Source organism: Natator depressus, chromosome 6, assembly GCF_965152275.1.
Source record: "Natator depressus isolate rNatDep1 chromosome 6, rNatDep2.hap1, whole genome shotgun sequence".
Lineage (NCBI taxonomy): Eukaryota > Metazoa > Chordata > Testudines > Cheloniidae > Natator > Natator depressus.
This window is the reverse complement of record NC_134239.1, coordinates 129,389,839-129,413,684: the sequence shown is the minus strand read 5'-3', so window position 1 is coordinate 129,413,684 and position 23,846 is coordinate 129,389,839. Positions and strand designations below refer to the sequence as shown.

Genomic DNA, 23,846 nt, shown 5'->3' with positions numbered 1-23,846 from the left:
AGAGGAGTTGCACCTCAATACCTCAGGAGTGATGGTCCCTGGGGAGGTGTCTTTGTCCGGCCTAGGGGGCAGTGGAAAGTCCCGCCACTGACGGAGCTGTGTCCATTGTCAGGGAGCACGTATGTACTGCAGAACTGTAGACATCTGATCCGGGGAGCTAGAGACTGTGTTTCGTTTGGCAATAAACCTGGCCGGGTGCCTTCGTACCTTATCGGGGTCTGTGGTCATTGGGGGTTCTCTTTGGGTCTGCTGTGTCAGCGATCTGTGCAGAGCCAGGGCAGCACACAGAGGGAACACATGCACGCAGCTGACTGTTATCAACATTGGATAGAGCACAGCACCACACCAGTGGCGTCTGGCGACACTGGTGACCCCGACCGCTGATCTGGTGAGTAAGCGAGCTGTCCGCTGTAGGAATCGCGATCTAACATGACAGAAAACCACGAGCTAGGGAACCCCCTTAACCCCTTCCTGCAAATCCCCACAGAGTTTAAAAAATATAATGGGGAAGAAACATGTAATGTTTTTTGTCAAGCTAGGGTAGAGATCGAAGCCTTAAAATGTAAAATATTGCAAACTATAACCATGGCTGTTAAATGGTTAAAACAGCCCGCCACAAAATTGGCGGGGGATGTAACAGAAACAAAGAAAGAGTTAAAAGAATCAAAAGGAGCTACACAGCCCTGGAATGCTCCCACCTCCCTCGCAGGCAGCAAGCAGCCCAGAGACAACCGGCACAGGAACCGAATAAAACCTTGGAAACAGCTACAAGAAACCTCCAAAAAATACATGCACCGTCCCCTGTTATAAATATTGGTGGCAAAGAGCAGGCTTCAGGTAGCTCCCCTGTGCCTGAAGAATGGGGACAGAAGTGGAAAAAGGTGGCCCTAGTAAAATTAAAAGATGAAACAGGGCCCACTGCAGTGCAACCACTACCTCATGATAAAAGCCAGGTTCTGGTAAAACCTAACCCAGGACCTAGACTGTGCCTGTCAGAACGGGACAAGTAAGTGCACAGGTGGAAGAAGAAGCACACAATGCTTTCACTGAATTGGTAAATCAAATGAAGGAAAAAATGGAGCAGTTCACAGAGCACATTAGGAGACAGGAGCTCCGACTCGATCACAGGGGAGTGAATAAAAAGGAATTTCAAAGTCAAAAACTAAAACTGAGCAGGTTAACACCTAGAATTGATGCATTAACACATGGAGTTGCCCCAAAACAGTTAACTGCAGCAAAAAAGGGCACTCCCGCCATCCGTCTGGCATGCGCACAAAAGCAACAGACACTGTGGGAACAAATTCAGGTTTTACAAGAGGAGGTAACTACCCGCACTCTCCTCTCAAAGCCAGGATAAAAACCAGGGGTGCGGTTCACAGCTATTCGGGTTCCCAACTACTTTGACCCACGGAACCACACTCTGCGCTCATATCTAAAAATAGAACCTTCTTTCTCAAATATTTTCACATACCGATTAAGTTTTTCCCTTTCTAGGCTTTCCCAGTTGGCTAAACTCGCTGCTGCTGCCTGTACTTTCAAATACATTGACAGAGTTAAAAGAAAAGGAGTACTTGTGGCACCTTAGAGACTAACTAATTTATTTGAGCATAAGCTTTCGTGAGCTACAGCTCACTTCATCGGATGCATACTGTGGAAAGTGTAGAAGATCTTTTTATACACACAAAGCATGAAAAAATACCTCCTCCCACCCCACTCTCCTGCTGGTAATAGCTTATCTAAAGTGATCACTCTCCTTACAATGTGTATGATAATCAAGTTGGGCCATTTCCAGCACAAATCCAGGTTTTCTCCTTTGTCCTTACCCATAACTATTTTACATTTGGGGACAATGTATACCTTCAGATCAGCGGCACTGCTATGGGTACTCAGATGGCCCCACAGTATGCCAACATTTTTATGGCTGACTTAGAACAACGCTTCCTCAGCTCTCGTCCTCTAACACCCCTACTCTACTTGCGCTATATTGATGACATCTTCATCATCTGGACCCATGGAAAAGAAGCCCTTGAGGAATTCCACCATGATTTCAACAATTTCCATCCCACCATCAACCTCAGCCTGGTCCAGTCCACACAAGAGATCCACTTCCTGGACACTACAGTGCTAATAAACGATGGTCACATAAACACCATATTTTCCCTATACCGGAAACCTACTGACCGCTATTCCTACCTACATGCCTCCAGCTTTCACCCAGACCACACCACACGATCCATCGTCTACAGCCAAGCTCTGCGATACAACCGCATTTGCTCCAACCCCTCAGACAGAGACAAACACCTACAAGATCTCTATCAAGCATTCTTACAACTACAATACCCACCTGCGGAAGTGAAGAAACAGATTGATAGAGCCAGAAGAGTTCCCAGAAGTCACCTACTACAGGACAGGCCTAACACAGAAAATAACAGAACGCCACTAGCCGTCACCTTCAGCCCCCAACTAAAACCCCTCCAACGCATTATTAAGGATCTACAACCTATCCTGAAGGATGACCCATCACTCTCACAAATCTTGGGAGACAGGCCAGTCCTTGCCTACAGACAGCCCCCCAACCTGAAGCGAATACTCACCAGCAACCACATAGCACACAACAGAACCACTAACCCAGGAACCTATCCTTGCAACAAAGCCCATTGCCAACTGTGCCCACATATCTATTCAGGGGACACCATCACAGGGCCTAATAACATCAGCCACACTATCAGAGGCTCGTTCACCTGCACATCCACCAATGTGATCTATGCCATCATGTGCCAGCAATGCCCCTCTGCCATGTACATTGGTCAAACTGGACAGTCTCTACGTAAAAGAATAAATGGACACAAATCAGATGTTAAGAATTATAACATTCATAAACCAGTCGGAGAACACTTCAATCTCTCTGGTCACGCGATTACAGACATGAAAGTTGCTATATTACAACAAAAAAACTTCAAATCCAGACTCCAGCAAGAAACTGTTGAATTGGAATTCATTTGCAAATTGGATACAATTAACTTAGGCTTGAATAGAGACTGGGAGTGGCTAAGTCATTATGCAAGGTAACCTATTTCCCCTTGTTTTTTCCTGCCCCCCCCCCGACATTCTTGTTAAACCCTGGATTTGTGCTGGAAATGGCCCACCTTGATTATCATACACATTGTAAGGAGAGTGATCACTTTAGATAAGCTATTACCAGCAGGAGAGTGGGGTGGGAGGAGGTATTTTTTCATGCTTTGTGTGTATAAAAAGATCTTCTACACTTTCCACAGTATGCATCCGATGAAGTGAGCTGTAGCTCACGAAAGCTTATGCTCAAATAAATTGGTTAGTCTCTAAGGTGCCACAAGTACTCCTTTTCTTTTTGTGAATACAGACTAACACGGCTGTTACTCTGAAACTTGACAGAGTTAATCCCTCTTGGCTCAGGTCTCGCTACCTTCCTAGGTTGCTCTTCACCCCCCCCTTTACCCTGCCTCGCCTCACTTTGGCTCTCGCTCTCTCTCTCTCTGTGTTAAAAGTTATAGTTTTTACAGAAACCTCTAAAAGATAAAAGCAATTGAAAACAGAACAAAACAAGAAACAAAAAGAAAAGGTAAAAACTTTACTTTAAATAAATCCAGTAAATTCATTATTTTAACCCTTCAGGAATGCAACCGATGGAATTATTCCTAACTTTCTTGAAGATATGGTTGCCAAGCAACAGAAATGTACACTCTGCTTCTAATCCTAACCACTCACTAATATTTGGAACATGGGCTTTTCTTATTTCCATATAGCAGAGTTTAAAAATCATGTTAAATATAAAGTAATGCAAAATGCCTTGTTAGCAAATTAATACAATACATGTGGCAAATATTAATATATTTTTATCAATGTACGTTAAAAGCTGTAAATAAGGTAATAACTTGTTTATTTAAATGTTTGACCCTTTTTATTTTTGTTTGCCTTTATATATATTCTATATATAGAATTCTGGCGCCATTTGTTTTTAATTGTAAGTTTGTCCTGTATGTCATGTGTGGTGTCCTGTGTTGTATGTTGTGTGTGTCACGTGACTATTTTTTATTATTTTTATTTTGTTGCAACAAAAATCGATTGTATACCCTTTTAAATAGATATAAATGGTACCACGCTATTTTAATATTATGGTTGGGGTATATATATTTCTGCCTCAACAAATAACGCAATGGCAAACAAAAAGAATTCTCTTTTATTAATCACTGGTTTGTTTTTTAAGTTTTTTTATTTGTTATTCAAAGAAAAAATGTAAGGGGAAACCTCAACATTAAGGTAAAGATAATATTAACAAAATGTCAATTACTTGTTTGGGTTTTTATAAACTTGTTTCCACTTTTAAATAGAGTTATAAGAACGTGATAGCAAAAATGTTTAAAAATAATAATTTATGCATAAAGATAACCAAACAATTTCAACAGGTTTCCATGTTTTCCACAGATTTCCACCTTTGGATCCCAAACACAACAAAGCATCATGAAAGTTTAATACCCTCAAAGTATTTGCATGGACCTGTATTTAAAATTTATTTTGGTTTAATTTGATAGGCTTTTCTTTTGTTATGTTATCTTAATGGGAAGCAGTAGTTGTTAAAGTTTGTGCTTCTAAACAGTTAACAAGAGTGAAATTGGTATTACAAGCAAATTAAATCTAAAAAGCTTGGTAAAAATTCTGTTATTAACTCTTTTGCAAAAAAAGAGTGCTCAGCAAGGGGAAGCAATACACCTTCTCATAGAAGAGTGTGAGCATCTATTTCAGCAATTAAGCATCACATTTAGTATAAAATATTTGTAATGCACCTCAAATGAAAATGAATGTCTGTACAACAATTGCCAAAGTATAGCTTGTGTTATCAAAGACTCGGTCCCTGTTACATTGTAAAAAAAATAATTTAAACTTTGTAGTAAACAAAAACAAAAAAGGAAAACAAACAAAAAACTTTACTATGTTAACTAACAAACGTTGTTTAAGTTGCGTCCCACAGACCAAAGACACCAGAAAATATCAGTATACAGCGAAGAAAGCCCCAAGCATCAAGAAAAGAAAAATGAAGTGCTTTATAAATAAGAGACTGGTCAAATACACCTCTGTCTACCATATGTGGACAATTAACAATCAGCTAAAAACCATTAGCGGGACCAGGATAAACTGTCATTTAATTTCAACTCGGTTACTGTGTAAAAACAACTGTCGTATCGCTGTGCTACTGTATTATCACGGTACTGTTGTATTATTGCAGTACAACATTTACAATGTGCACAACCTTGCTAAACTGTTTAACCAACACCCAGGTAAAAATGAACAAACGAAGGGCAGCAAACAACATGAAGGCAGTTAAAAACAAACTGGTAAAGAAATTAAGTTACACAGTAACTACAAATTGGTTAAACAAATTCCCTGTTAGTACCAGTCAGAATTTGGGTTACTGACACTGCATCCTAACTAAGGCACATGTTATTCAAAACAATCTTGTTCAGTGTCTGGATACCAGTCCTCCATCCTGACACAGCAATATTTGATAAATTGGTTACTGTCCATTCAGTAGGTTATCTGGAAGACAGCGTCCATAAGAAACAACTGGATCTATGTCAACTACTAGTTTCAGAGTAGCAGCCGTGTTAGTCTGTATTTGCAAAAAGAAAAGGAGTACTTGTGGCACCTTAGAGACTAACACATTTATTTGAGCATAAGCTCTCGTGAGCTACAGCTCACTTCGTCGGATGCATTCAGTGGAAAATACAGTGGGGAGATTTATTTCCACAGAGAACATGAAACAATGGGTGTTACCATACACACTGTAAGGAGAGTGATCAGGTAAGGTGAGCTATTACCAGCAGGAGAGCAGGGGGCGGGGAGGGGGGACCTTTTGTAGTGATAATCAAGGTGGGCCATTTCCAGCAGTTGACAAGAATGTCTGAGGAACAGTGGGGGGGTTGTCCCTGTTTTTCCCTCTCTCTTGGCAGTGAGAGGGTTTTGTATCCCTTCCCTTGTCTCATGTTTTGAGAGAGGGGATAAAATCTTAATTCTTCCATCTCTCAGAGCTGGGCAGCCTTGGGGACCTGAGGGCTGATACCGGAGAGAGGACATGAGAGGTCGGCAGCGATGGAACTGGAAGTGGGAGTTTTGGCCATGTTTATTTTGGGGTATGTTGTTCCAGCCTGATGCCAGCAGTGAAATGGCTTTGGTTTATTCTCACGGGAAAAATGAATGGATACAACTTCTCCTCCTCCTTAGGTTCTCTGTATAGGATTTTAGAGGAACTGTGCATGCTGCAAGTGTAACGCAGACAGACCCCAGTCATCGGTGGGACCTCTGGAGCTTAACGCATGAGCCTCTACTGCCTGAGCTAAAAGCCAACCAGCTGTTAGCTAAGGCTGTAGAGCAGACTCATTTTATCCTGTAGCTGCCCAATTAGGGAAAGCTGGCTCTCAAGAGAATTCACCAACCGAAGCACAAAATATTCTTGTCTGCTCGTAATAAACATATTGCCTGGTCCCAATCACCTGCCCCGTGTCAGGATTCTGCAGATGACCAGGCCTCTCACATGCAGTGGGTATTATGAGCAGGCTGCCACAGATTTACGGCCTGTCCTCTGAGACAGATGAGAATGCAAAAAATAAATGACAGGCTCCACACCCCTGGAGGGGGAATAATGATAATAATAAACACCCCTATGGGAAACAGACACCCCTGTGATGCCCTGGCTCTTCAGCTCCTCCCATATTGGCACGCCCCACCCCCTCCTAAAGCGCCGCCCCTCACCCTTTAGCCCCGCCCACGTCTCTCCAGCACCCCCCCGTCCCCACAGCCCCGCCCCTCACCCTTTAGCCCCGCTCACGTCTGTCCTGCCCCCGGTCCCCACAGCCCCGCCCCACATCCTTTAGCCCCACCCACATCTATCCAGCCCCTCCTCCCACAGCCCCGCCCCTCACCCTTTAGCCCCGCCCATGTCTCTCCAGCCCCTCCTCCCCACAGCCCCGCCCCTCCCTCTTTAGCCCCGCCCATGTCTCTCCACTGCTCCTGTCCCACAGCCCCGCCCCACACCCTTTAGCCCCTCCCACATCTCTCCAGCCCCCCCGTCCCCACAGCCCCGCCCCACACCCTCCTAAAGCCCCGCCCCTCACCCTTTAGCCCCGCCCATGTCTCTCCAGCCCCCCCGTCCCCACAGCCCCGCCCCTCACCCTTTAGCCCCGCCCACGTCTCTCCAGCCCCCCATCCCCACAGCCCCGCCCCTCACCCTTTAGCCCCGCCCACGTCTCTCCAGCCCCCCATCCCCACAGCCCCGCCCCTCACCCTTTAGCCCCGCCCACGTCTCTCCAGCCCCCCATCCCCACAGCCCCGCCCCTCACCCTTTAGCCCCGCCCATGTCTCTCCAGCCCCCCGTCCCCACAGCCCCGCCCGGCCCTGCTATGTTCTGCCCCTTGGTCCCAGAGTCGGACCCCTCAGCCTGCAGCCCCGCCCCGCCCCTCTCGCCCCGCCCCGCAGCCCGTTCCGGGGCGGGGCCCGTGACGCCGGAGGCGGGGCTGGTGAGTCCGGGAGGCGGGGCCCGTGACGCCAGAGGCGGGGCCGGGAGGCGGGGCCCGTGACGCCGGGAGGCGGGCCCCGTGACGCCGGAGGCGGGGCCCTTCCGTAATAACAAGCGGCGGCCGGGCACGGCCGGGCCGTGGCGCGGCGCGCTCGGGCCGCGGGGTCGATGTGGCGGCCGGGGGGGCGCTCGGCGCGGCCGGCACAGGTACGGGGAGCGGCCTAGGCCGGCGTGGGGCAGGAGAGTGTGGGGGGCTGGTCGAGGGGGGGACCTGCCGGGGGGCAGAGGGGCGGGGGGGGAGGTTGGATCTGTGGGGGGCCCATGGGAACCTGCCGGGGGGCAGAGGGGCGGCGGGGGGGAGGTTGGATCTGTGGGGGGCCCATGGGGACCTGCCGGGGGGCGGGGGGGGAGGTTGGATCTGTGGGGGGGCCCATGGGGACCTGCCGGGGGGCGGGGGGGGAGGTTGGATCTGTGGGGGGGCCCATGGGGACCTGCCGGGGGGCGGGGGGGGGAGGTTGGATCTGTGGGGGGCCCATGGGGACCTGCCGGGGGGCGGGGGGGGGAGGTTGGATCTGTGGGGGGCCCATGGGGACCTGCCGGGGGGCGGGGGGGGGAGGTTGGATCTGTGGGGGGCCCATGGGGACCTGCCGGGGGGCGGGGGGGGGAGGTTGGATCTGTGGGGGGCCCATGGGGACCTGCCGGGGGGCGGGGGGGGGAGGTTGGATCTGTGGGGGGCCCATGGGGACCTGCCGGGGGGCGGGGGGGGGAGGTTGGATCTGTGGGGGGCCCATGGGGACCTGCCGGGGGGCGGCGGGGGGGAGGTTGGATCTGTGGGGGGGGCCCATGGGGACCTGCCAGAGGGCAGAGGGGCGGGGGGAGGTTGGATCTGTGGGGGACTCATGGGGGAGCTGGTCGTGGGTGGGGCCTGTGGGGGACCCATGGGGGGGGAGGTTGGATCTGTGGGGGACCCATGGCGGCTGATGACCCATGGGGGTGCTGGTGGGTGGGACCTGCTGGGGAGGGTGGAGGGCCTGTGTGGTGGGGGAGGTTCTGTGAGCTACCCATGGAGGTGGGGGGGGGTGAGGATCAAGGAGGAGGAAGAGGACCCATGGGGGTTCTGGGGGGCTAGTGGTGGGTGGGACCTCCTGGGGGAGCAGAGGGTCTGGGGTGGGAAGAGGAGGACCCAGGGGGCTGGTGCGGGGGAATCTGCTGCGGGAGCAGAGGGTCGGCGGGGGGAGGAGAAGGAGGACCCGTAGGGGTTGGGGGGGGGGTGCTGGTGGCACCTGGTGGGGTGCAGATGGCTTGTGTGGGGGATCCATGAGGGCTGTGGGGGGACAATTGCTGGTGGTGGGTGGGGTTACCACAGGGGTTGTTGTGGGGAGAGCCTTGTGATCCTTCCCCCTGCGCTGCCTCCATTGGGCCAGGTGGCTGCTACCCTGATGGACCCTCCGCTGTGCCTAATCCTCTCCCCAGGCCACCACAATAGGTGACCCGGCCCTGGCCCTGGGGCAGAGCCCAGGGCCATCCCATGGGCCCAGCTCTGCAGAGCTCCTCTCATTCGAGTCGCAGCCTGGCCTGGCAGTGCCCCACGAGTGGGAGGAGCGCTGGGTGTGCACCTGTTGCCGAAGGGCACTGGTGGTGAGAGCTGGGCAAGGTGGAGGCAGGCGGGTTGCTTGCTCCCTCCTGGCATTGTTAGCACCCCTTGAGCAGCATGGTGCTTGTGCCCAAGTGAGGTGGTGGGCCCTGAGCAGAACCCCAGGGAGAGAGAGCAGCAGCTTCCCCTGCCCTTTGGGACCCAAAGAGCTAATGCTGCAGATTTTCTTCTGGCAGAAACAAGCAGTTGCTCCTGAGCAGTAGTGATAGGGGAGATGATGTGACACTTAGGAGTGTTTCTGTCACTGTGTCTGAGCTTTTGAACTGTCTCAAGTCCCTGTGTTCTCTCTGTTTTCTATCCCCAACCCCCCGTTTCTCCTTCATGTCTTTTGCTTTGTCATCTTTTGGCCTGTACTTTCTACCCTATTCAAGCTGTAATGGCAGAGAACGTAGGGTCTAAATAACCAAGCAAAGTTCATGGACTGAAGAGTAATGGACTTGTGCTGAGTTTCTTGGTTATAATTAACTGATGCCTTACTGTTTAAGTAGTCTGTAGTTTTAGTCCGCATTCTTTTCCTATGCTGAAGCCAGAAATTATGATCTATATTTCTCTTGTCTTTATAGGGCCATAACTTGAAATAAAAGCCCAAAGAAAATGACTTTGCTAGAAACTGTATATGGTGGCATAGGGGCTCAACTTCTTCCCATATGAAAAATAGAGGTCTCTGAACACAGTCCACAAGACTAAAATGCTTTTGAGATTGGAAGTCTTAAGTTTTAACTTGCAAGGAGCCACAAAAAGCCTTAGGTTTTACAGTAGTTATTGCCTAAATATTAACTACTTTTCTTCCCCGGAGAGAGAGCCTTATATCTGAATACTGATGTAGTATAGTAGAACCTCAGAATTACGAACAGCAGAGTTACAAACTGACCAGTCAACCGCACACTTCATTTGGAAATGGAGGTATGCAATCGGGCAGCAGCAGAGACAAAAAAGGCAAATACAGTACAGTACTGTGTTTAAACGTAAACTGAAAAAATTAAGGGAAATCCGCTTTTTTCTGCACAGTAAAGTTTCAAAGCTGTACTAAGTCAATGTTCAATTGTAAACTTTTGAAGAAACAAACAATGTTTTGTTCAGAATTATGAACAATGTCCATTCCCGAAGTGCTCATAACACTGAGGTTCTCCTGCGAATGCTAGTGCTTCCTAAAACTAGGGGGCCTAAACACTTCCTGCAGCACTAGAGTAACAAAACCCTAAACACAGCTCATTCTGGACTAATACTTTATCAATAATGTATTGTCATTTCACTGTGTAGAGCACTGAATGGTTCAGAATTCAAATGCAGCATTACCTAGCATGTTGTAAAAATCGGACATTGGGCCAAAAAGACCCTTTCTGTAGTGGTTAAGACTGATATGTCACAGTATTCAGGGATTCCTTGATTTCAAGTTACGTTCAGCTTAACTAAGCTAAACTGAGTATAACTGCCTCACGTTTCTCTATGGTAACTGTCCTCTAAAGTAACCTATATAGTCGGAAGAAAGAAAAGGAGGACTTGTGGCACCTTAGAGACTAACAAATTTATTTGAGCATAAGCTTTCGTGAGCTACAGCCCACTTCATCGGATGTATTCAGTGGAAAATACAGCAGGGAGATTTATATACACAGAGAACATGAAACAATGGGTGTTACCATCACTCTCGTTACAGTGTGTATGGTAACACCCATTGTTGCATGTTCTCTGTGTATATAAATCTCCCCACTGTATTTTCCACTGAATGCATCCGATGAAGTAAGGTGTAGCTCATGAGAGCTTATGCTCAAATAAATTTGTTAGTCTCTAAGGTGCCACAAGTACTCCTTTTCTTTTTGCAAATACAGACTAACACGGCTGCCACTCTGAAACCTATATAGCTGGGTGACAAACAGTGGGCAGTGGCTAACCACAGATTATATTCAGCAAGAAAACACGTCTTGTGCCAGCCAGTCAGCCCGCCTGGACTCTAGGGGAGATAACAGCATCCTTGATATGTGAGTGACTCATCCCTTCTTGCAGACTTAATCTCTCAAGGTACAGCTTAATGCCTCCAATGCCCACTCATGCTTTACTAAAGAAAGTCTTAGTGATTAATTTTAAAGACCAGTAATTAGCTGGGTCAAATGAGAAGAAACCTATATCTAAACTAGGAAATCTCAGAGCCATTTGATTCTTAGCAGGGGCTGCTCCTGACAGTTCATGGAAGCCTTGTATACTGATAGCCCTTGAATTGTTTAAGTTCTGGTCCACTCGCTGTATATTCTAAGTGTGTGCCTGTTCCAAAACTGAATGCTTTTGGTACAATATAGTCATACTTTTTCTCTTAATTGCAGGATGAAGACACTGTTTGAGGAGATCAAAGCATCAATTAAAAATAATTATGATCCAGACCGCTCATTTTGGAGGCCTGTGCTCCCTTGGGGAGGGGTTTTTACTATCAAAGCTGGCCGTAAAGCTGTATCTTGCACACCACTTTATGTTGAAATAAATCTGAAAAATACTTGCACTATAGATGGATTCTTGATGTTGTTGTATGTCATTCTGCATGAAAATGAACACTTCCCCAAGGAGCTCTCCCTTCATTTAGGTAGAGAGTTTGTCGACTACTTTCTTTACTTAATGGACACCTATAATTTTACAACGGTGAAGCTGCTTTGGATTTGGGACAAGATGGAGAAGCGACAGTACAAATCTGAAGTTCACAAAGCTTCACTGGAAATCGATTTATTTGGAAATGAGCATGATAACTTTACAAAGAATCTAGAAAGTCTCATGTCTACCATTCAAGAGAGCTACTGTTCAAATTCGAGGTGTCCAACTCGTACGCAGGAAGATCCACAGAGAACAATTAACATAAAGTAAGTTGCTGTACATACTGGCATGCAACTGTGATAAAATAAACTTCTTCAAAGGGGGCTGCAACTCACCTTTTAAAAAGATCTGTATTTGTCAAAGTGCTAGAATACAACTCTGGTTGTATGTAACTGTAGCAAATGCGTACATCCTGTGTACTCAAATCATTCCTCTTAAGATCTTGCTGTAGGAGACTTAGAAACGAGCCCTTCTGGCCTAGGGTTGGCTAACAGTGTGATTTTCTTTTTTTTTTTTTTTTTAAAGAATATTGCATTAATTGCAGCAGAGCATGTCTCTAATATTCTACACGGCAGTGCTAAAGTTTTTAATTGTTTTTGATGCTCACTGAATCAGTGAGCGTGCTGGCTTGGAGAGCTGTTCAACAAATACTGCTGGGTTGGGCTTTCTTCCCTCTCTGCTTGGAGCATGTGATATGAGAATTGCTCTCTTGCATTCATAGCTGTTGACTTATTGTGACTAAGAACTCTCCAGAGGTGCCTGTCATTCATGCGGGGTCCTCGCTACAGATTAACACTTGCAAAATAAATTACCTGCCTAAAATGGATTGGTTTTTCCACAGTAAAGAATAAAAGTAGAAGAGCAACAGTATAGTAGTTTTGCCCTGTCCCAATACTAACCCTAGTAAATGTGTCCCCAGTGGCTTGGTGGAGTTGACCTTTGAAGTTATACCTAGAAATTAACAGAGGGAGGTTCAAATCGACAAAAGCAGCAGGGAGAGGGAGTCTCAAAGTTGAGCATCCTTAACAGAAAAATTTCTGTTGGCAGCTCCAGCTCTCAGATGGAGGGGCTCTAGCACCTCTGATTGGAACTGGGGCAATAGGTTGCTGGGGGAGAGCTACTTTCTCAGGCAGCAAGTTCCCAAACCACTGAGGATACTTCAGATGCTGGAGTAATGTGCTTCTGTGTTGAAACTCTAAATTACATTATTAAGCAAGTTGTTGCACTCTCTACTCTAGTTTCTTAGTAGTCTCAGCTTGTACCCAAGTCCAGAGTGTATTACACTAAAACACATACAAAGTCTGACAAGAGGGGGGCTAAGAAGTGAAGATGCAGGAAGGCCTACATTTCTTAAATGAAGTACATTAGGCCAAAACACACATCTCTGGGGTTATGAATTCTGTTGACCTGCTCAGAATGATCACTGAAAGAGCTAGAAATGTAGTTTTACTACCTGACTCTCAAATCTGTCTAGCAGAAACTTTGAGAGCTCTTGCTGCGTCAGTGGTACCAGTATGAATCATGATCAGTGATTCTTCACCCTCCTCTACTGGAATCCTGTCTACTTCTGCCATGAGGTTTTTATACTAGCAGCTGATGCAGATGAGTTAAAGTTACAACTGCAGCATATTGACCACATGGTAAGGCACAGGGCTCTCTGCTACAACTTTGTAAGTTCTCTCTTGCAGATTGTGGTGTTTGCTTTCATGGGCTTGAAAATCTGCTGGACTTAATACTTCAGATTTTGAATTTTTACCCTTTCACTACAGGCATTGTGCATCAATGAAAGCATTTTTCCAACTTGTAGTGTTCAGTTTCTTAGCTGGTCAGGTCAACCTTACTCTGCTTAATGGTGACCCCAATGCTATGTAATTGTCCTGTGCTTGAATTACAGCGCTGTACCCTCAAGATGTTAATTTCATACAGCAATAAGTGTAGCAATTAAGGCTTTGTTTCAACCATTCTTTGTCTGATTTAATAGTTGGATGAGAAATCACATTCCAAAACAGGTGCTCTAAACTTTTTTTTTTAGAGGTAGAAGAGAAATTTGTTTAATCCCTCATGTCACGTATGAGCTTTTAAGGGCTGGGTCTGTGCGCCGAGGTAACAGCAGTTTAGGTTTAATACCTTCCATACGAGAGACTTTCAGGGGCTTGCTGTTTAACATGGACTCTTTAACAGGGGACTCTTAAAACATTAATGCTGCAACCTAACAGACCACTACCTTCTAAATATACACTGCTTCTCCAGTGAGGCATGCCAGCTAATCAATGAAGCCTTTCTGAGTGGGTTTAAGGTGGTTTTCTCAGACTGGTTTAAAAACATAGAAATCCCTGTGCTCAATGGTTGTACTGTGAAAATGAACATGGTGCTGAACAGTATGTAGAGACATCTTTTGAGGTCTATATTTGAAATATGTGATGTATCAACCAAGCACCAGCCCTCCTGTCTATACTCTGTTCTGTATTTCATACATTTCTTCTGAGTGAGGTATTTGGACTACCTGACTCTACACAAACACCAGGGAGGAAGGGAAAGGAAGGTCTGATGGAAAATCTTGTGGGTGATCCTAGAGTACAGAATAGGACAGAGCCTTTTGGCTTTATTATGGAATACATGCCATGAACAAATGTATCGTAACACTGACAAGATGAGATCAGGTTTAGCTGACTGTTTGCAGAGCTGAAAGACTTGACTCTCAGTAGCAGAGTTCTCAATATGACAGTCATGTTCAAGAAAAGTTGGTTTAGAGTTTTAGACAAAATGTTTTCACTATTTGAGTTAAAGTAGCTGGGTTCTTGGACGAGAAACAGCCTTCAAAAGACTTTTTTCATGGGATGATGGATTTTTTTTTTTGTATTGAGTTTAGGCATTACTCTTTTATATAGCATTGTGGTTAAATGATACTGTGTAAGTACAGAATAAATCTGATCAAATGTCCCTAACTATTTCAGTCCTCCCCAAGAAATTCCTCATGGAGACTTGATTCAGCGGGCAGTAGATGAATTATTCTGTTCCAAGATAGAGCTGTGTGAACAGTATGGGTAAGTGCATAATAGATATTAAAGTGTGTATTTGCTATCCCAGAGGGTGCACTTGCTCACAGCTAAACAAAACCTTTCCCTTGGATTGAAATGTTCTGTGCTTGGTCTCAGCCCAAAGATGACATTGGACCTCTCAAACAGCGCACTATTTTCCATGGGTTCCTGCAGGGGGGCTGCCTTTCATAAACCCAGAACCAGCAGCTATATCCACACCTGCTGCTCCTGCCTACCAAACACACTGATCTATCCCTGTACAATATAGGGGGCCGAACAATCTGGGGGGGGGGGGGGGTGAGGAGAAACAATGATGGTGTAAGGATTAGTTGGCAAAAGAAAATCTGAGGTTCCAAATCTGAGAGGCTTGTGTGGAAGGGAAAAATCCAGGGGCAACATCTGGGGGAAATTTTTGGACTAAGTTGCGGGGAGGGAAGAGGTTGCAGAATGGGAAGAGCAAAACAGACAGTGGGGGATTGAGTCAGCAGAATGCTAGAGACATTGTCATATTTTTAAGGTCCAGCTTGACAAAGCCCTGGCTGGGATGATTTAGTTGGGAATTGGCCCTGCTTTGAGCAGGGGGTTGGACTAGATGACCTCCTGAGGTCCCTTCCAACCCTGATATTCTATGATATTCTTACAACTTGGTTCAGGTAAATTGGTCCAAGAGCCCAGGATGGGGTGGGATGTGGGCTAGGAAGAAGCATGCCAAGCCAGATTCACAATACTGTTCTCTGAGTTGGTACTCAGAGTGTACTTATAGTGTACACTCACCACCAGAATGCCTCCTTATAGCAAAACCAGACATCTCAGGCCAGACACTTGTCAGAATTATCTGGGTATATCTCAATCCTATCCCTGCCAGCGGGGAGGCCTGAAGCACTGGTGTCCCTTGGTTCCTTCTGGTCTCTGCCTGCAGCATGTAATAGGCTAGTTTCCTGTGGGTTGTAAGACTTGAGTCTAATTTCAGTGGTTGGGTTTAGTGTACGGGTGCTGAGTGGTGCTGGTGGCCTGTGATATACAGAAGATCAGACTAGATGAGCTGGTGATTTTTTCTGGTCTTCAAGTCTATAATTCTGCCCCGGTTTCCCTCTGCTAGACCCATCGCCATCTAGCCACTTGTTGATTCTTTATGACCTCAGCGCTCTGACCAGGTTAGTAGTAGTCCTTTCCACTCTGAGTGTTAGTTATATACCTCAAGCGGCCCATTGCCCTAGATGAGGGGCGCATGGTCCCTGGCCTCTCTGAGCATGTTGAAGGCCTTACTAAATCATCTTGCTGGGTTTGAAGGGGAAGTGAGGTCTGCACACTCCTCAGGGTTCCAGGCCAGGGCCATGGCATGAAGTGGTTGGCACTGCTCTCTCACCTTCTCACTGTTTCTCTGGCCTGTTTCCTATGGGGCCTCTGAGTCAGAGAGAGGGGTCTTCTCTTTTAGAGGATCTGGTTTCCTGAGCAGTTTGTCCCCAGTGTGTTTCTATAGGCGCCTGCTCTCAGTGGCTTCCCCATCTCTCTAGCAGCCACTGAGCTGGGTTTCAAACCATCCTTCTGGTTTCCCTCCTTAAGACAAGAGGTTCCCCCCACCACCACCACCTTTTCCGGAGCTGGGGCTGTGTTTGACAGTCCCTCTGTCCCCTTAAAGCAGTCAGTATCTCCCTCCTTCAGAGAGGAGTCCCCTCAACTCTGCTTCTGGATCTGGGACTATGGTTCAGGTTGGTAATTTCCTCCCCGAAACAGGAGATGACACAGCTGCCTCCCCTGCCCTCCACACACACGCTCCTGGAGCCAGGGTTGTAACTTAGGCCAGCTGTAGAGCCTTAGGCACCTTCTTTCAGCTCCCCCTTGTCCCCAGTTAGTCCCTAGGCTCCGATGGCTTAGCAGTCGTGCCCTGCTGATGACTCCCTTGTTATGAAGGAAGAGGCAGCATATAAACTGGCTCCCCTGCTAGAGGTCGTGCCTGTTGGGTGGGAGAGAGCAGAGCCTTGCCCTGCCCACTCTTCAAGGCTTCTGGGCCAGGCCTGTGATGAAACAATAATGGGGATTTCCTCCCAAACACTACTTATTACGGGACCATGTCCTCTCTTCCAGTATCTGAGGCCTTTGCACATCCAGCCTCCCAAAAATCTTAAGGACCATGATGTGATGGTGGGGAGCTGATCCCTCACACCACTACCTTTTAGGGGACAGATCACCCCAGTACAGGAGATACGTCACTGTAATGCTTGAGTCCCTTTGTAGACCCAGGCCATAGTCCTCCCTTGTCTTCCTCCACTGAGACACCTCCAATTTGGGGTAGTGTCTGCTGTGTATTTTGCATACATCACTGCTGACCAGTACCAGAGGACCATTTAAAAATTCCAGCTGAAGGGGGTAACTAGCAACGGTGAAGGATCTGGGCCCCTGCTGCCCCAAGTGTCACCGTTGCATTTAACAGCAGTATCGCCTCAGATTACCAAAAAGAGACGCTCTGGACCCTTACAGTGGCATTTGCAAAGGTGCCTAAGAGAGTAAGGTGACCAGCTCCTGCTGACTTTCAGTGAGATGTGGCACCTCGTTCCCCTGGGCACCTGAAAGTCCCTCCACCAAAGGACTGCTTGGTTCAAGCAGTAAGTTGGTAAGCAAAGAGTAAACTGGCTAGTGTCCTCTAAATTTACTGCGAATTATTGTTGCTCCTTGGACTGAGCAGTTAGCCATTCTTCTGGACATAGCTGGGTTGTTTCTCTTAGGAGAGTGTGTTGACATGAGTTTGGTATCTTTTTGGTGCAGTCTTTATTCACAAAGAATGTACCCAAAGTCCTGTTTTCCTGAGCAGAGCAGGAACAAATGGCCACCAATTTCCTTGCTCACTATTTCCAAGGCTGCCTCTCCATCCAGTCTTGTGCCCAAAGGAGCTCTGCCTCTCTCCCCTCTGAGCCATGCTCACAACTGTCAGAGGCAGAAAGCCAATCAGTCCCCTAGGAAACTTCTTGGGCTGCATGAAGTGGCTGCTGATTGGCCTTTTGTGTCCCGGTGCCTTGGGCAGCAGCTTCTGTTGGGTCCAGTTGTCATACTCCATAAAGGAGGTGAGTTGCTGCTTCCCTGTAGCCTGAATGAGGGATAGCAAGCACATCTATCAGCTTTCACAGGTCTGTGATTGCCTGTGGATCATATGCTCAAATAAATGTGTTAGTCTCTAAGGTGCCACAAGTCCTCCTGTTCTTTTTGCAGATACAGACTAACAGATCTGCTACTCTGAAACCTGTGGATCAAAGACACATCGGATGACAGCCATTAACACCTTCCTGCATAATATAAACAAACCAAATTCTACAACAAGACAAAACCTGCCCTAATAAAGTGTAAACTTACAATCATGTCTGGATGTGAAATAAAAACTGTTTAATTGTACTGCGTGCCAAGTGAAATATTTGCCATTTCTGCTTCTCTACTTGCAGATGTAATGGGTTAAGAGAGTTCACCCAGAGAGTTTTCTGCCATGGGGCACCGCCTTTTGTTGTTTTAAATATGCAGCAATGGAAGCCAGAAGAACTGGCATATGTACCATATCATTTGGATTTATCTGATCACAAGTAAGTATTTTAAAACTATATTTAATGAGGCAAACAACTTCTCTTCACTTCATGTTCTCAGGAGGAGTCCAACAATCCTTTTGAATAATCTGTAAAGAAAAGGGTGTTTTTAGAGTCAATAATCATGAAGCAGTATTGACAGAGTCATGCTCACTGTCCGTTTCTGCTAACTTATTGTCAAAGCCCTTTTAGAGCAGTTGTTTTGGAACCCACCTTCCTATTTTCTATTAATAAATTATTGTAAATACATCTAACTGCAGATATTTCAAATGTATTATTATAGGACTTAGCATTTTGGTATACAGGGCTCTAGCTGAGACCCAGTTAAGCATCAGAGAACTTTGAATCCAAATTTTACTTCCTTAGCTTCCCTGACAAGGAGACAGTGAAGGGTGATGTGACTGTCATAGAGGAGCAAAGAAGGAAACTGTTTACCCATAAAAAGAAAAGGAGTACTTGTGGCACCTTAGAGACTAACCAATTTATTTGAGCATGAGCTACAGCTCACTTCATCTGATGCATACTGTGGAAAGTATAGAAGATCTTTTTATACACACAAAGCATGAAAAAATGGGTGTTTACCACTACAAAAGGTTCTCTCTCCCCCAACCCCACTCTCCTGCTGGTAATAGCTTATCTAAAGTGATCACTCTCCTTACACTGTGTATGATAATCAAGGTGGGCTATTTCCAGCACAAATCTAGGGTTTAACAAGAACGTCTGAGGGGGTGGGGGGGTAGGAAAAAACAAGGGGAAATAGGTTACCTTGCATAATGACTTAGCCACTCCCAGTCCCTATTCAAGCCTATTTCCCCTTGTTTTTTCCTACCCCCCCCACCCCCTCAGACGTTCTTGTTAAACCCTAGATTTGTGCTGGAAATAGCCCACCTTGATTATCATACACAGTGTAAGGAGAGTGATCACTTTAGATAAGCTATTACCAGCAGGAGAGTGGGGTTGGGGGAGAGAGAACCTTTTGTAGTGGTAAACACCCATTTTTTCATGCTTTGTGTGTATAAAAAGATCTTCTATACTTTCCACAGTATGCATCAGATGAAGTGAGCTGTAGCTCATGAAAGCTCATGCTCAAATAAATTGGTTAGCCTCTACGGTGCCACAAGTACTCCCTTTTCTTTTTGCGAATACAGACTAACACGGCTGTTACTCTGAAACCTGTTTACCCATAAGATTCACAACAGAGCCCCCAGGTAGGCCCCATTTCCTACCTTCAGATTGTGGGGGGAGCCCAGAAGACAGGTGGGAGTAAGATGGGTTAGTAGCCAACACTATGGGGATAGACTGAGGGCCTCAGCCCCACCCCCACAAGGTACTGTGTGTCTGTAATGGTGGATTCACCCCCTCCCTGATGATGTGGTAGCAGGAGATAAGTGCATCTTTCCTGGCAAGCGAGGAGAATAGAAGCAAACCAGCAGCAGATCATGCTTCCCTTCCCAGAGGATTGTGAAGAGTGGTGGAGCTGTGGGCTGGGCCACCCCCCAAAGGCACTGTTGATACAGCAGGAGGGGACTAGCTTTCCTCTTCTGACATTAAGCAGCTAAGGGGTGATCCATGCCCCCATCCCTCCCCAGAAGACTGCAAGAGTCAGCTGAACTGTGGGCTGCTGCTCCCCCCTCTTGCCCTCTGAACTCACTGGCAGTGCAGTAGTGGGAGACCTGCTGGGAAGCTAAGAAATCAAGTGAACATTGGACCTTGGAGGATCACAGAGCAGCAGCTGTGCCAATTAGAGCCTCATCCCCTTCCCTCTGTGTGGAAGTCCTAGCAAGTGGAGGGAGCAGCACTGGGCATAAGGATAGCAATACAGCTGAGGGGAGTGGAAGGGATAGGTGTTTTTCCCCATCTCCTGCTTCCCCCCCCCCCCCCAATCTCTGATCCTAGGCAGTGGTGAAAGGAGTAGAGGGTGTTCTTCTCCCTGGCCTTGTATAAGGTTGGGTCAAGCTAGCCTGGAAGCAGCTAGAGTTAGAGTGCAGCACAGAGGGGAACAGCAGCAGGCCTTGCAGTTTCTGTCTCAAACACTGGTGATGGATGGTCACTGGACAAAAACTACCCAGAAGGGGGAACAGGGCAACGTGCAAACGAAGGAATCTGAGTCCGAAGGAGAATCAGCAGCTATGGGGACGACAAGTACAACAGTGGCACAGATTAATTCCAGCTTAGCTGTGGTGCTGGAAACCTATATCAGCAAGTTTGAAGAAAAATTAACACAAACTGGACACTGTGGATAGTCAAATGAACCAGCAGCAGCCATTAGATGTGGACTTAAGAATGATCAGCATTGAGGTGGATGTGCAAGATGGGTTTGTTACAGAGGTGTATTGAGGGGTAAACATGTTACAATATGTAGCATACCCTAAATGAGGAGGCTACTCCCTTCTTCAGTAACACTTGAATTATTGCAGTGGGTCAGAAGTCATGGGCAATTAGGTTTTGAGTGGATGTATCCCTGGAGGTCTCATCACATGATTATCTTTAATTAAAGGTTCATCTTCCATTCCTAGAGACACCAGGACAATCCTGAAGGGTTGGTAACCCTGTGTGCAATAGTGGCATGCAACTAACTCTTGTCTTAACCCAGTGGGGGATAGATTGCCAAGTAGGCAATAAGATCCATTTAAAAACAATATCAAATAATAGCATCACCAGGATCTAAAGAACAGGACATGATGAATGTTTGGGGTTTTTACACCCTCAGGGACTTTACTTTTGATTCAGAAATTGCTATAACATGCTAAATAGATTGAATGAAATCTTAAACATTAATGAAGTTATTATAATCCTTAGTGTTAGAATATCTCTTAACCATATGTCTGTCTTTGTGAAAAGAAAGCACAACTCAGAAAGAAGCTGGAGTTTTAGAAATTTATTAAGACATATTTTGTGAATAAAATGCAAAACTGTTGATTATAATGAAGAAAAATCCCTTGTACGATACATCCCAGGGAGTACTTTAAAGCAGTAATAAGGGGACAGTTACTGGAAAAAGAGACACACAGACAAAAACCAGGCTGGCTTATAGGAGCAAATTGACAGTTTGCAGAAGCAACCTAACATGACTAATAGTGCAGCTTTATATCAAGAGCTTAAAAGAAACATAAAAATAGCTCTAGAAACATTGATAACAAAACCCCAGACAGCTCGCCTGTGGGCCAAGGAAAGGTTCTCTGACTGGGGCACAAGTCAGGCAGATTGCTAGCCAGACTGATCTCTAATAGAAGACGTAGAACTAATTGCTGCGAGGTCATGGTCCTGCTGAGAGTTTCCTGTGTGCATAGCTGTCACAGCACCACCTACTCAGGCCGCTTGTGGGCTAGTCACTCCTCAGTTTCCCCTCACTCAGGTGGGATCTCAAGACCCTCCCAGGCAGGATTTACTGCCACACCCAAGTCTTTTTCTGGGCACAGTTTTATTCAAATATAAAAATATCAAAAACATCATAAGTTCTTCTGCTGACCCTGGGCTACAGTGCCCAAAGGCTTTTCTTCCTTGTCTTTCTCGGTGCTGAAAAGAGAATACCCCCACACTACCCTACCTCTCCTCCCATCCTTATGCTTCAGGGCCTACTGCAGAAGCACATCTCCTCGCAATTGAGTTTTCTCAGCCTTGATCCCTTGTCAGCTGAATCTGATAATTGAACAGGGCTGGCTGGCTCCAGGCCCCAAAGAAGCAGGCCGCCCTGTCACAGCATATCGTAAACTTTCCCTGAGTTTTGGAGTAAGCATCACTTAAAGGCCACCTGGGACCAAAGCACTAACTTTTGTTGCCGGCCTGTATTAAAATGCCATGCTCAGTGGAGTCATAGGTGTTAGACTGCCCCATTTCTATTAGCTCATTCTTTCCTTCTTCCCTGCCAATGCACAACTTTCCTCTGCCACATCATTCAGCAGCAACACGCTCCAGATTGATTTTGAAAGTTATTTTAATGCTTTTTCTTATACTAATTTGGAGTGAAGGGGACAGAAGATAAGCCTTTTCTGAAGAAAGGTCGGACTAGCAATATGATGTTATCTTGCCACAGCCTGTCACCCTTGCTCCAGGAATTGCTCAGATGGACATCAGTCAACTAGGGCAAGAAAGCAGCTCACTTACAGGAGTCAAGGGCAATGCTGGCTCCTCTCTACAACGATTTATAAGAAAACTAAATGCCTGCCATTGTAGTAACATTCTTCTTTAGCATTTACTTCCAGAAAGAGCATGTTTGTGATGGTTACATCTTTGTTTGCCTTAATTTGCAGGTACTTACTGGAAGGTGCCACGTTGTTCAATAAAGAGGAGCATCATTATTCTGCAGCTTTCCAGATTGATGGGTATTGGATGCACTATGATGGCCTCAGAAATGTCAACTTAATTTTGTTAAATAAACCTCCAGAATTTCTTCTTTTGTCATCTCTAGTTTATATTAGAGCAGCAGAGAATAAATGGCATATCTAGACTATGGAGACAAAGTTAAATCACGTTCCCTTCTCTGCCACCAAAGCTGGCCCATCCCAAATGGAGGTCTATATTTTATGTATACTTGGTATCCAAGGAAAGAGTAGAACTACAGTAGTTCTGGTATTGTATCATCCAATGCTTACTCTAGGTAAAAATTTGAAATTGGAAACACTATGCAATTTTTTAAAACATTTGAGCTATTTTTATACAGGCAAATTTTTATGCTAAAATAAACAGGCAAAAAACCAAGAATGGCTGTATCCTTTGTTTCTTTATTAATATTTCAAAGTAGGTGATAGAAAAATCAGTCTTTCATTTACATGGATTACCTATCATAATGCACAAACAAGGCAGGTAGAATTAAGGTTGCTCAGACAATCTTACTTGTGGCATTTCATGAGTGCTTGACTTCATGGCCTAAAAACATTTTAACATAGGAAATACATTTTAAAAAAAGCTAAGCAAAGCTAAGTTTTTACAACAGAAATAAATATCAGTTATTGAATGCCAATCTACCTGTCGTCAGTAGCATCTGAGCCCTCTAGAGCAACACCCGTCACTCACTGAAAGGGTGGATTCTATATGCATGAGTATCCCCACTTTACAGACAGCATGGCTGAGCAGTTAAATTTGGCAGATTATTTCTGAACCATAGTGTGGCTAAATGATTGAGTGGGATCTGCCATATGAGATCTGGATTCTCCTTCCAGTTTGTGTAACCTTTCAGTGGGGTAGGACTCTTGCTTAAAAAAAATAAACATTTTGAAAGGGTACTGAATTAACACCACATCAGCATGAGACAGACTTGAACGGCTGGTTCCTTGCCCAGTGCACCATGTTATATGCCAAAAAGTGTGCCGATGTGGGGAGTGGGATCTATGTTACCTGGCTGTGCCTGGCCTGACTGGGGCTGGGGGAGGTGCACAAAAACAGGGCAGTGCATGTGCCAGGCTAACTCAATGGTCACTGTTTTCTGGCAGCATGCCACAAATGAGATGTTAGCAAAATACAGAGGACAT

The 23,846-nt window shown here is 46.1% G+C and overlaps 1 protein-coding gene across 2 annotated transcripts; it reads left to right on the top strand.

Annotated features, from left to right (window-relative positions):
- Positions 1–3,473: 3,473 nt before the first annotated feature.
- Positions 3,474–23,059, top strand: DORIP1 (dopamine receptor interacting protein 1). 2 transcript variants are annotated; one of them, XM_074957231.1, is made up of 6 exons: positions 3,474–3,598; positions 6,061–6,164; positions 11,516–12,040; positions 14,729–14,818; positions 18,244–18,378; positions 22,629–23,059. In XM_074957231.1, exons 2-6 carry the CDS (start codon positions 6,124–6,126, stop codon positions 22,822–22,824), a joined length of 987 nt encoding a protein of 328 aa, XP_074813332.1. In that variant the 5' UTR covers positions 3,474–3,598; positions 6,061–6,123; the 3' UTR covers positions 22,825–23,059. The 2 variants fall into 2 exon arrangements, with proteins under 2 accessions (XP_074813332.1, XP_074813333.1); XM_074957232.1 differs by lacking the exons at positions 3,474–3,598; positions 6,061–6,164 and adding an exon at positions 7,686–7,753.
- The last annotated feature ends 787 nt before the right edge of the window (positions 23,060–23,846 follow it).